The sequence below is a fragment of the Astyanax mexicanus genome, chromosome 18, assembly GCF_023375975.1.
Source record: "Astyanax mexicanus isolate ESR-SI-001 chromosome 18, AstMex3_surface, whole genome shotgun sequence".
Lineage (NCBI taxonomy): Eukaryota > Metazoa > Chordata > Actinopteri > Characiformes > Acestrorhamphidae > Astyanax > Astyanax mexicanus.
The window spans coordinates 36936291-36948407 of NC_064425.1; the positions used below are offsets into that span (position 1 = coordinate 36936291).

The window sequence follows — 12117 nt, forward strand, 5'->3', positions numbered from 1 at the left end:
GGTGTCTTCCTGCAGGCTCTGGAAAACCCATCTTGAACATTTGGCTCACCAGTGCTTTCTGTACCTCCCCTCTGTCTTTAAAAACACCCCCCAGACTCCTAATGAGAGACCTGAGCACATGCCTGACATTCCTGTCACTCATCTACCTGGTTGCCTATAAACATTCTGTAAACAGGAGTGTGTGTGTGTGTGTGTGTGTGTGTGTGTGAACTGATTGTAGGCTGAATTGTCAGAATACTAGATCCATAAAGTTAGATTCATAATTTTATTTTTACAAACTGAGACAAGCATAGCTTCCCTTTACCTGTAATCAGTGTGTCCATCCTGTTCTGCATGTTTCCACAATCCCTCTTCCATTTATTTTCTTTCCTCCTTTGTTCTGTGCATTGATTTTAAGTATCTGTCTCCTGGAAATCTAAATAGCTTTAAAAAAAAAGAGTAACAATTAATCAAGAACAATATCTTCACCAAAACCGCTGTAATCACTTACACTGACCTAATGCCAAAAGTCATGGAATGGCAGTATGTACATTGATCATGAAGTGTTACATCAGGGATGACTCTGGAATGTTAATGTGAGTTGGGTTAAACACTGGTGAGTGTGTGTGCAGGTGAATTATGGGAGTTGTAGTGATGTCTGATAGTGGGTGCAGGTGAATTATGGGAGTTGTAGTGAGGTCTGATAGTGGGTGCAGGTGAATTATGGGAGTTGTAGTGAGGTCTGATAGTGGGTGCAGGTGAATTATGGGAGTTGTAATGAGGTCTGATAGTGGGTGCAGGTGAATTATGGGAGTTGTAGTGAGGTCTGATAGATGATGCAGGTGAATTATGGGAGTTGTAGTATGGTCTGATAGTGGGTGCAGGTGAATTATGGGAGTTGGAGTGAGGTCTAATAGTGGGTGCAGGTGAATTATGGGAGTTGTAGTGAGGTCTGATAGTGTGTGCAGGTGAATTATGGGAGTTGTAGTGAGGTCTGATAGTGTGTTCAGGTGAATTATGGCAGTTGTAGTGAGGTCTGATAGTGGGTGCAGGTGAATTATGGGAGTTGTAGTGAGGTCTGATAGTGGGTGCAGGTGAATTATGGGAGTTGTAGTGAGGTCTGATAGTGGGTGCAGGTGAATTATGGGAGATGGAGTGAGGTCTGATAGTGGGTGCAGGTGAATTATGGGAGTTGGAGTGAGGTCTGATAGTGGGTGCAGGTGAATTATGGGAGATGTAGTGAGGTCTGATAGTGGGTGCAGGTGAATTATGGGAGATGGAGTGAGGTCTGATAGTGTGTGCAGGTGAATTATTCATTTTGAATTAAAGTGAATTAGACACCCAATAACTAAAGCTATATTAATAACTACATATGAATAACTATACTTTGCAATAACTATATTAAGAATAAGCACTAATAAACACTAGTCTACTTCACTAAACTGGCGTCACTATATTTTCGCATTCTTCTCTTGTGATGTGTTCACCACAGCCTCTTTTAGTTTTTTTGTTTTGGGGACTACTCTCTTCAGTCTCCTATTAAGCAGGTAAAATGAATGCTCTATATGGTTATTTGAAAATTGACAAGGCCAGTCTAAAACCTTCCATGTCACTGTTGCATATTTTTTATCATTAGACATGTTTTTCATGAGGTTAATCATTTAACTATAAATGCACAGTATGCACATATAAAACCTAAATCTGAAACTGAATGTAGACCCTTAGAACTATTTATTATTTGAATATCCCACATATTAGGACACATCTGGGCAAAAACACACCTTACAGTCACATGTTCCAATACTTTTCCATACAAGAAAAAGAGTGGGTGAAAAAAAAGCTGAGATGTGTGATTCATAGGACACTAAATAAAAGCATTTTGTTCTAGGCTATTAAGACCCGAGTGGCTGGACAGTTAAGTGAGGCTCTAGAAGGACTTCAGCCAATCCGCAGGATTCATGCAGACTACATGTCCAGGTGTTCTTTAGAATAAATGCTATAGGTGTTACACAGGGGCCAGTAATCACATAGCCTCTCTCTCTTTCTCACTCTATCACACACACACACACACACACACACACACACACACACACACACTATAAAATCATGCCTTTGTAATGTGTGCAGTTGTGGTCTTACATTCTCTTGTTGAAAAAAAGTATTGCTGAGCTTGATTAAGGTTCATGTAGAATTAGTTCCCTGTGTCTGAGGGATAGAAGATCACTGGTGGTCAGTTTAGGCTTGTGCTTTTACCCTGTATGTACTGGCATGTCTCCCAGGAATGTAGGAATATATGTATGTTGATACTGTCTGTTGTAAATGGTTGCTGTGGTATTCTTGGTGGTTGCTAATTGGTTGGTAGATGGGTGCAACTGTGTCACAAGGTGGTTGCTGGGGTATTTCAGGCAGCTGTTATTATGTTGCCAAGTGGTTGTTAGGGTGTTGCCAGATGGTTGATTGGAGGGGCACACATTTTTCTTTAGGTTATAAAAGGATACCAATCCATCCCAACCATAATTCATACCTGGTTGCTTGATAGATGCTATGGTATCCTAGATGGTTGCCGTAATTTTTCTCAGGTGTAGGCTTAGTGGTTGCTGTGGTACCTTATGTTGATGCCTGGATGTGGCAGCAGATAATTAACGCACAGAATGTGTGACATAATATACTCAGGTACAGGGCAGGACACTAAAAGAAATAAGAGGAGAACTGCTGTTGATCTTGAGTTACCAACACCAACACTAAAAGATCAAAGTGCTGCGGAGCTTCATATATCTTACATCCTCCACCCGTATATCTGCTTTTACTAATTCATGGAGGAGAAACCAACATCAGAACATTCTAATCCAGCGAAAAGGATTGGTTGTGAAGCACCAGTAAAGCAGAAGCGTTGGGTCGGCTTGTGTTGGGCGTTACCTTACAACTTGCTTTGATATTCATAGATCTAATCTTATACTAGCATCTTCTGAAACAGCCTCACAGCAAACGACACACCCCTTTACTAAATGGTAAGATCAGATGTTTGGGTAGATGATTTAAACTAATCTTCTTTAACTACAGAAGCAGCTTTTTTGAAAGGTAGTGGATGTAAGTTAGAAACCTAGCTAGTAGTATCCCCAAATACAATCTAAATAGTTGTAAATAAGGTTATATATCCTTTTAAATTGGGTTAGCACAGCTAGCTACTTTATAATTAGCGTTCATAGGTTCAGCCACGTCATTACATTCACTTCAGATATGGACACAAATGTGGAGGAAACAAACTCTTAAAAGTGGGCGGGGCAGAATAATGTGGATAACAGTAAGATTCTGCCTCAATGGAAGTGAGGGACCTACCAGAAGAACCATGAGAACCTCCTACAGAACCCAGGTATGACTGCAAGGCTGACAGAATGATTCACAGTTCCAGAGAACCCGTTTCCAATACTTCACAGTCTAATGCAGTGTGCTGATCTTAATCTTATGGGTGAATACTTGGCAATGGAAACTCAATCCAGACTGAAGAATTCCTGTTGTAAAAACTTCCATTCAGTAAATTAACCAAAGATTCAGCATCTGATGAAACATGTCTTGGGTATTCAGGAAAACGGGTGGCAGGAGTCTTATGTAATATCCAGTCATTCCCAAGAACTATGCAACCTCCATAAAGCAGGTAGGCTCTGAGTTTGGATTGGGGGACTGGCTGTGGCTAATGTTCAAGGTCAGACTGTGTATCATTTATTTTTTTTAAGTGTGTGTTGTGCTAGTATGGGTGGATCTGATGCAGCAGTGCTGCTGGAGTTTTTAAACACCTCAGTGTCGCTTCACATCTACAAGGTAGGAGTATCTAATACAGTAGTGGACAGCATAATACTATGCTGCATTTTTTTCTTCTTTCCACTAAATGTCTGAAACTTTCATCCAGACCCCAACACACAATCGATTAGATAGCAGCTTAATCCACATAGGCCCCTTCACATATATCCCACAGGCCAGTGCAGCATACTTTAGCATCCACAGGGCATGGAAAAGGTCATGGGTGATGTACTGTACAATAAATTAACATGATGTAGATATGTTTTACCCCCCTTAATATTTCATGCAGCATTCACCTGCATGTGTTTTAGCGGAGACGTTACTTTTATCCACTCTCTCCTTCACACCATTTAATCAAGCGATATATGGACACAACACACAAGATGTTCCAAAAAAGATAAAGATTTCTACTTTATTACAGAACAAGATTCCAGAAAAATACCAATCTCCTAAATGAAAGGAAGTAGAGGGGGGAGGGGGTAATACAGCCCTTACCTCACTGCTGGTGCATTCTTACTTACAATTTACCAATTTAATTTATTCAGTTATATACGCATACAATCCGCTCGTTTTGTAAATGGTATACTGTTCATGTTCCGACCACTTGCTCCTACATACATTCCTTCAGAACAATCAATCAATCAATTAATCAATCATTTACCTGATCCACTGAATTTAACTGAACATTTACTGCACACCTGCCTAAGACCACCCATTCGTTATATCTGTCTATTAGCAATTTTTATACAATACAATATATACAGTGGAAGACGAGTTAGGTTGTTTGGCCATGTACAGATTAACAGAGCAGCCTGATCGTTCAGTCCGCTTCTAAAGATACGGCATTAATTAAAAAAACAAACAAACAAAAACTTTGGCAGTTTTAGCCTATCAGGTTACAGAACTCCACCGCTGTAGCCTATTGTGTTGCAAGAAAAACACAAATGTACCAACCTCCCATAGCGGTTACATGGTACATGCACTGGGTAAAGGTTCTTGTTAGGTAAAAGACAACAATTAAAACACAGCATTAACCCTTTAACCCAAATTAACCTTCTATATGTACAATAAACAATTCAATTATTTGCATTATTACAGAGAACTTTGAGAAAAAAGACACAGATTAATAAAATATGGTGTCAACTTTCTCAAATCTAAAGGCCAAAAACAAACAAACAAAAAAAAAACCCACATAAAATGTTAAATACTTGCAACAAAAAAAAGGAAAACATGAATGGCATACCTATATTCAATAATTTACAGATTCATGTTCATCAACTGTCCGTTCAATGTTTCCCCTAATCAGCAGCAAATGAGACACTTTTTTTAGTTTTGTTTTAGTCCTGTATCATGAAAAAATACATTATGCAAATATCAAATCAATTCATTTAATTGAAATAAGATCTATGCAAACTGGTTTTACTGGCTTCCGAGGTTTAACAGCATGTTACTGTAAATCTTAGACTGGTATTGCCTCCTGTAATAAAACAGACGCACAGGTTCTGTTAGCGATATCGTGCCATAAATAAATACACGTGCACAATGCTTCATTAATTACAGAGTGAATCATGTGACCATGTTGTATCAACAACTAATTCATGTGCATCACAGAACTTCAACAGTACCGTCACTTATTTTATTATTTCCCCACAATTTTCACAAAACTTTTTAAGTACCAGCTTCACCACACTAATGCTAACATGGCTAACAGATAATGCTTAAAAGATATTGATTAAATGATCTGAGAATTTGAAAGGCCATTTATGGGCAATTTACTTCCAGTATAGCAAAAATATTTATGTTTTACTACTATATATATAAATAACAATGCAATATATTGTGATATCGATATTTTGTCCCACCCTTACCAAACAATGACATTTTTAATGATATCAAATCATGACCAGCTAAAAACATTTCTTTATTTTGAATATTCCACCTGTTCTTTTTGACCAGTTAGGTTTAAAGGTTAGGGATGCACCGAAAATCAGACAAATTCTGTTATATAATTTGGTGAAACAAAGTGATAAAATGAATTAAAACCTATGGAAACCTGTTTAATTTTGTTTGGTTTAATGTAATAAATAAAATTTATGTAATTATTGTAATTTAGTTTCGGTGCATCCTGGTTTATTATTCAGTACTTTATCACAGGTTCAGCTGAGTCTGGTGACCAACATGTCCATTATAAATAGTTCAACAGATGAAACGATTCTGAAATAAAAAAATAAGATATAAAGGGAACAGGGTATCACAGTGCGATTATGAGTGAGTGTGTTTGTGTGTGTTTGGCAGCGTGAGGTTGTTCTTGCATCACAGTGCTTTAACACAGTGTGTGTGTTATCCCCTGAAGTCCTGAGTTGGGGACTGGGCTGGTGGAGATCCGGTGTGTGTGCGGGATGTATTGCATTGCCACAGACACAAAAATATGGGTACCATCAAAAACAACATAAATGAGAAAATAATAACAAAAGCATTACACTGTAAAACCCAAATGTCTCCATGTTGTATTGTCCATCGTCTGTGTACATATAGTCTGTTGTGTACCATCGGCAACATAAATACAGTTAGATTATTAAATAGTACCATAGCCATATATGAATGGCAGCACCAGTATTAGTATAGTACCATCCTGTACCATCAGCGTACCCTACAGGAAACACACTGCTGCTGTCAGCAATCTGTGCAACGTCTTTAACCATGATCAGTGATGTAGAAGAGCTCCTGCTGATGGATGAGGTCTGCATGGTGAAATAATGGGGTCACATGCTTAAAGTGTCTCTCTCAGTGAGACACTTTAGTGCTGGTCTAGGACATGTACCGTACGGTTTACAGCATAACCCTAAGAAGAAGAAGAATCCGCAGCTATCGCCAGCGATAACCAAAAACACTGAGAAATTTTATGCAATTTATATAATTATAATTTCTAAAATTATATTATTGAATTAGAATTTATTGTAGGGCTGGGCAATATTGGCCAAAATGTTCACTTTTTTGCCCCAAGTATTCACTCACCCTTCCAAATCACTGAATACAGGCGTTCCCAATTCACAATTCTACAAACATTAGAAAAAATTAGTAGCGTGAAGGTCCAGTTACAAATCATTCTTCTCCATTAGACCTGGATTAGTCTGGGTTTGGCGGTTTCCAGGAGAACGGTATTGTCTGACTGCATTGTGCCAAGTGTAAAGTTTGGTGGAGGGGGGATTATGGTGCAGGGTTCAGGATTTGGGCTCAAACCCTTAGTTCCAGGGAAAGGAACTCTTAATGCTTCAGCACACCAAAAAACAATGTCATGCTCCCAACATTTTGGGAACAGTTAAAAACCTGGATAAGCGAGTTTGGTGTGGAAGAACTTGACTTTTTGTGCGTGCGAAGGCAGATGAGTGAAAACTTTTGGCAGTATAGTGTATGTACAATGCACTATTTAAGCCTTAATTTCATACAGTTAGACACAATAGAATTCTGTTTTTGATATAATATTAAACAATCCATTAATGGGCAAAACAGATTACTGTACCTACAAACTTCTTGGTCTTCTGTATATAAGTCAGCAGCAGATGCCGGGAATTATCAGAATTTTTTAATACATATTTTTATATAAATATTGATATTGAATTATTGTCCAGCCCCAATTCAATGATGACCAGTCTCCAAAGTATAGCATTATAAAACAATAAGTGCGTGATTTTACATAATTGTTTAAGTTTAGTTTGAATTGAAACTAATTAAATGTAATTCATTGTGTGATTCACTATGCAGATAGAAAATGTAACAGCATAGTTCAAATAAAATGTTAAATTCAACTTCTCAAAGGATTAAAAGCCCCAAACTGATCCTAGATCAGTACAGTCACTCTGCGGTGTAGCCGGGACGCGCTGGTCCTGAGGACGTCCGGGCTGATGTGAGAACTGCGGTGTGTGAATCCAGCCGTGTGTGAGGTCAGAGTGTGTGTGGTGAGGTCCGGGTTGTGGAGGTTCTGTAAGGTTGGGGGTTATTGCTTGGTCCGAGTTGAGGAGGTTGGTTGTAGTTGTGTGCAGGTTCCTGAGTCCAGTTTATTGCAAAAAGATGGAAAACAGATCTGTCTGTAGAGAGCTGTGACTGGCTGCTTTTCACTCTGAAAACAGAAAAAAAAAAAAAACAGAAAAATGATCATCAACATTAATCACAACAAAACACCAAAAAATACACTCAAATCCAAACCTTTATTTTTGGAGATAACAAATATGACCACTGGACAACTACACTAATATAGCTTCCTTGTTTGTTTTATGTAGTATAGCATTTTAGAGTTTATCAATTGTCACCAATCCAACAATAGAAGAAAAAGAACCGGTGGTGTTGAAATTAGACTTGATACATGTCTTGCAGCAGTATAGGTACTGGTGATTCTGTATCTACTGTAACTGTAGAGTAACCCTTATTTATAAACAGAAATAAAAGATATTCAAAGTAAATCTGTTACACACACATTTAGAATTGCAATATTTTGTTGTTCTGTGGTTTTTATGACATGAATTAAATAAATCACTAGAAGTCAGAGCTCTTATATGAACAATCTTCTCTAATACAGATTTAATTCTGCAATTCTAGATGTGTCATAGAAAATGTGGAAAGTGCAAATGCTTCGTCTATATGCTCCATGTTTAATTTGCCTTACTTGACACTGCAGGTCCTGCAATGTGAATATTGCACAGGAATGACATGCTGAAATGATACACTGTGCAGCCTTGATAACAATGAAACAAAACATGTTCATTTAGACACAGAACTGGACTTTTAGATGTAAAAGGATCCCAAAATTTTAATTTTAACAGGTTCTTCCTGTAATGCTAATTCAGGTAGATTTAGTCATCAATCTTTCAATGCCAACATTTGCCAACAATCCAAAATGGTGCAAGATCAATCTTCAAACACACCCAGGACCTCAGGACACAGCGCAACACACACAAAGCTCAAACTTCATGACATCATCATCTCACATTTAAGCCAACAACCCCCTCGTCCTCATTCACCAACCTGTCTGCTGTCCTGCCAAGCTGTTCCTTCTAATGGCCTTCTGAACTGATAATCCACTCAGAGACACACACACACACACACACACACACATCCCATGGTGTTTTCATTACGTAACGGTGCTCCCTGACTGTGATTTGACCATCAGGAGAAGGGCATTGGTGTATTTAATAAAATATATAAATGAAAGTACATTCCGAGCCTCGCTGTGATGCTTCCTGACTCGTGAGTCAGAGAGAATACCGTGTCTGAAAACTTCACAACCAATCACTGCCTTCACTCGCACCCTGTCGTAGCCTGGTATGTCTGTACCCAGCAGCCCTTCGTGATGGTGACGGACTCTGTGTGTGTGTGTGTGTGTGTGTAGGCCTGTCTTGCCGTGGATGCTCATGGCTCACTCAGACACACTACATTTGGGACGCAGCTGCTTCTTAGAATGCACGATTTAGTGAAAAACTGTGTGTAAGAGATGCAAGTTAGCATGTAAGTTACCAACTAGTTTTATTACACAAAAATCAAGTACATTTTTCACCTTCTTTTTAACAATCGATGGCCATCCGTTTTTGCTTTGTGTTAGAACAGCTAAAGGTAGAGTGATGCAGAGTGAGGTAAAGTAAGATTGAGTGAGATAAAATGAGGCAGAGTGAGGTAAAGTAAATTAGGATGTGGTAAAATGAAGCAGAGTGAGGTAAAGTAAGATTCAGTGAGGTAAAGTGAAGCGGAGTAAGGTAAAGTAAGATTGAGAAAGAAAGTTAAACAGAGTGAGGTAAATTAAGGTAAAGTGTGGTAGAGTGTTTGAAAGTGAAGCAGAGTGAAATAATTAAGGTAGATTGTGGTAGAGTGTGTGAAAGTGAAGCAGAGTGAGGTAAAGTAAGGTAGAGTGGGGCACAGCGAGGTAGAGTGGGGCAGAGTGAGGTAGTGTGGAGTACAGTGAGGTAGTGATAGTTGGGTAGGGTAAAGTGGAGAGAGGTAAAGTGAGGTAGTGTGGGGTACAGTGAGGTAGAGAGAGTTGGGGTAGGGTAAAGTAGAGAGAGGTAAAGTGAGGTAGCGTGGGGTACAGTGAGGTAGAGAGAGTTGGGGTAGGGTAAAGTAGAGAGAGGTAAAGTGAGGTAGTGTGGGGTACAGTGAGGTAGAGAGAGTTGGGGTAGGGTAAAGTAGAGAGAGGTAAAGTGAGGTAGTGTGGGGCAGAGTGAGGTAGTGTGGGGTACAGGGAGGTAGTGTGGGGTACAGGGAGGTAGAGAGAGTTGGGGTAGGGTAAAGTAGAGAGAGGTAAAGTGAGGTAGTGTGGGGCAGAGTGAGGTAGTGTGGGGTACAGGGAGGTAGTGTGGTGTACAGGGAGGTAGAGAGAGTTGGGGTACGGTAAAGTAGAGAGAGGTAAAGTGAGGTAGTGTGGGGCAGAGTGAGGTAGTGTGGGGTACAGGGAGGTAGTGTGGGGTACAGGGAGGTAGAGAGAGTTGGGGTAGGGTAAAGTAGAGAGAGGTAAAGTGAGGTAGTGTGGGGCAGAGTGAGGTAGTGTGGGGTACAGGGAGGTAGTGTGGTGTACAGGGAGGTAGAGAGAGTTGGGGTAGGGTAAAGTAGAGAGAGGTAAAGTGAGGTAGTGTGGGGCAGAGTGAGGTAGTGTGGGGTACAGGGAGGTAGTGTGGGGTACAGGGAGGTAGTGTGGGGTACAGGGAGGTAGAGAGAGTTGGGGTAGGTTAAAGTGAGGTAGTGTGGGGCAGAGTGAGGTAGTGTGGGGTACAGGGAGGTAGTGTGGGGTACAGGGAGGTAGAGAGAGTTGGGGTAGGGTAAAGTAGAGAGAGGTAAAGTGAGGTAGTGTGGGGCAGAGTGAGGTAGTGTGGGGTACAGGGAGGTAGTGTGGGGTACAGGGAGGTAGAGAGAGTTGGGGTAGGGTAAAGTAGAGAGAGGTAAAGTGAGGTAGTGTGGGGCAGAGTGAGGTAGTGTGGGGTACAGGGAGGTAGTGTGGGGTACAGGGAGGTAGAGAGAGTTGGGGTAGGGTAAAGTAGAGAGAGGTAAAGTGAGGTAGTGTGGGGTACAGGGAGGTAGTGTGGTGTACAGGGAGGTAGAGAGAGTTGGGGTAGGGTAAAGTAGAGAGAGGTAAAGTGAGGTAGTGTGGGGCAGAGTGAGGTAGTGTGGGGTACAGGGAGGTAGTGTGGGGTACAGGGAGGTAGAGAGAGTTGGGGTAGGTTAAAGTGAGGTAGTGTGGGGCAGAGTGAGGTAGTGTGGGGTACAGGGAGGTAGTGTGGGGTACAGGAAGATAGAGAGAGTTGGGGTAGGGTAAAGTAGAGAGAGGTAAAGTGAGGTAGTGTGGGGCAGAGTGAGGTAGTGTGGGGTACAGGGAGGTAGTGTGGGGTACAGGGAGGTAGAGAGAGTTGGGGTAGGGTAAAGTAGAGAGAGGTAAAGTGAGGAACTGTGGGGCAGAGTGAGGTAGTGTGGGGTACAGGGAGGTAGTGTGGGGTACAGGGAGGTAGAGAGAGTTGGGGTAGGGTAAAGTAGAGAGAGGTAAAGTGAGGTAGTGTGGGGCAGAGTGAGGTAGTGTGGGGTACAGGGAGGTAGAGAGAGTTGGGGTAGGGTAAAGTAGAGAGAGGTAAAGTGAGGTAGTGTGGGGCAGAGTGAGGTAGTGTGGGGTACAGGGAGGTAGAGAGAGAGGGAATGAGGTGGAAGGAGATGCAGATACAGGACTGGCATGCCAACAAAATGGTAAATGCTTCACTGTTCTAGCTTTTGGAAAGTGTTGCAGACTAGGGGTTTGATATTGCAATATATTGTGTTGTTTTTATTTGTGATATATTACTGATACATGGTATTAAATATGGATATATTTAATAAAACACAGGCGTTCTGAAATTGAATGAAACTAAGCTGATCTGACAGTACAGTAAATACTGTCTGCAATTAAATATGTTTTTGTATTCTTGTTGTTTTTGCCCCATAGTGTTTCATCTTCCTATTTTTCTTTGGGGCTGTATACAGGGTTTACCATTTCCTAGAACACAACCCGTCTCTGCCAGGGGTCAATGTTATTAGCCTCACTTCACACACAAGCCCACCATTTATTCACCTGAATCTGCTCAACTCTGGACGCGAGCCAGACTCGAAGGCCACTGAGGCACTAAGAAGTCTTTCGAGATCCACAACACCACAGAATTAAATTCTACTTGTGTTTGTGTTTTTACCTCAATGTAAAAAAGCTGAAACTGATAAATGTGAAAAGCAACACTACAGACTTCAGAGTAGTATATGTTCACTGTTTGTGGCTATTCAGAGAAAATCACCAGACTTTTATTAACCAATACTAGTAATGAGAAAACATTCATGGTAAGATAACTA

At 40.7% G+C, this 12117-nt stretch overlaps 1 protein-coding gene across 2 annotated transcripts in view; it reads right to left on the reverse strand.

Annotated features, from left to right (window-relative positions):
* irs1 (insulin receptor substrate 1) overlaps positions 1-12117 on the reverse strand; it is a 94475-nt gene that overhangs the window by 58108 nt on the left and 24250 nt on the right. Inside the window, exon 2 of one of the 2 annotated variants that reach the window (XM_007233525.4) lies at positions 5937-7891. The exons of the other annotated variant lie outside the window; for it this stretch is intronic. Within the exon in view, the coding sequence (XP_007233587.2) occupies positions 7887-7891 (5 nt within the window). The 3' untranslated portion in view covers positions 5937-7886. Of the gene's footprint in view, positions 1-5936; positions 7892-12117 lie in introns of those variants that run through there. 2 annotated transcript variants of the gene reach the window in all.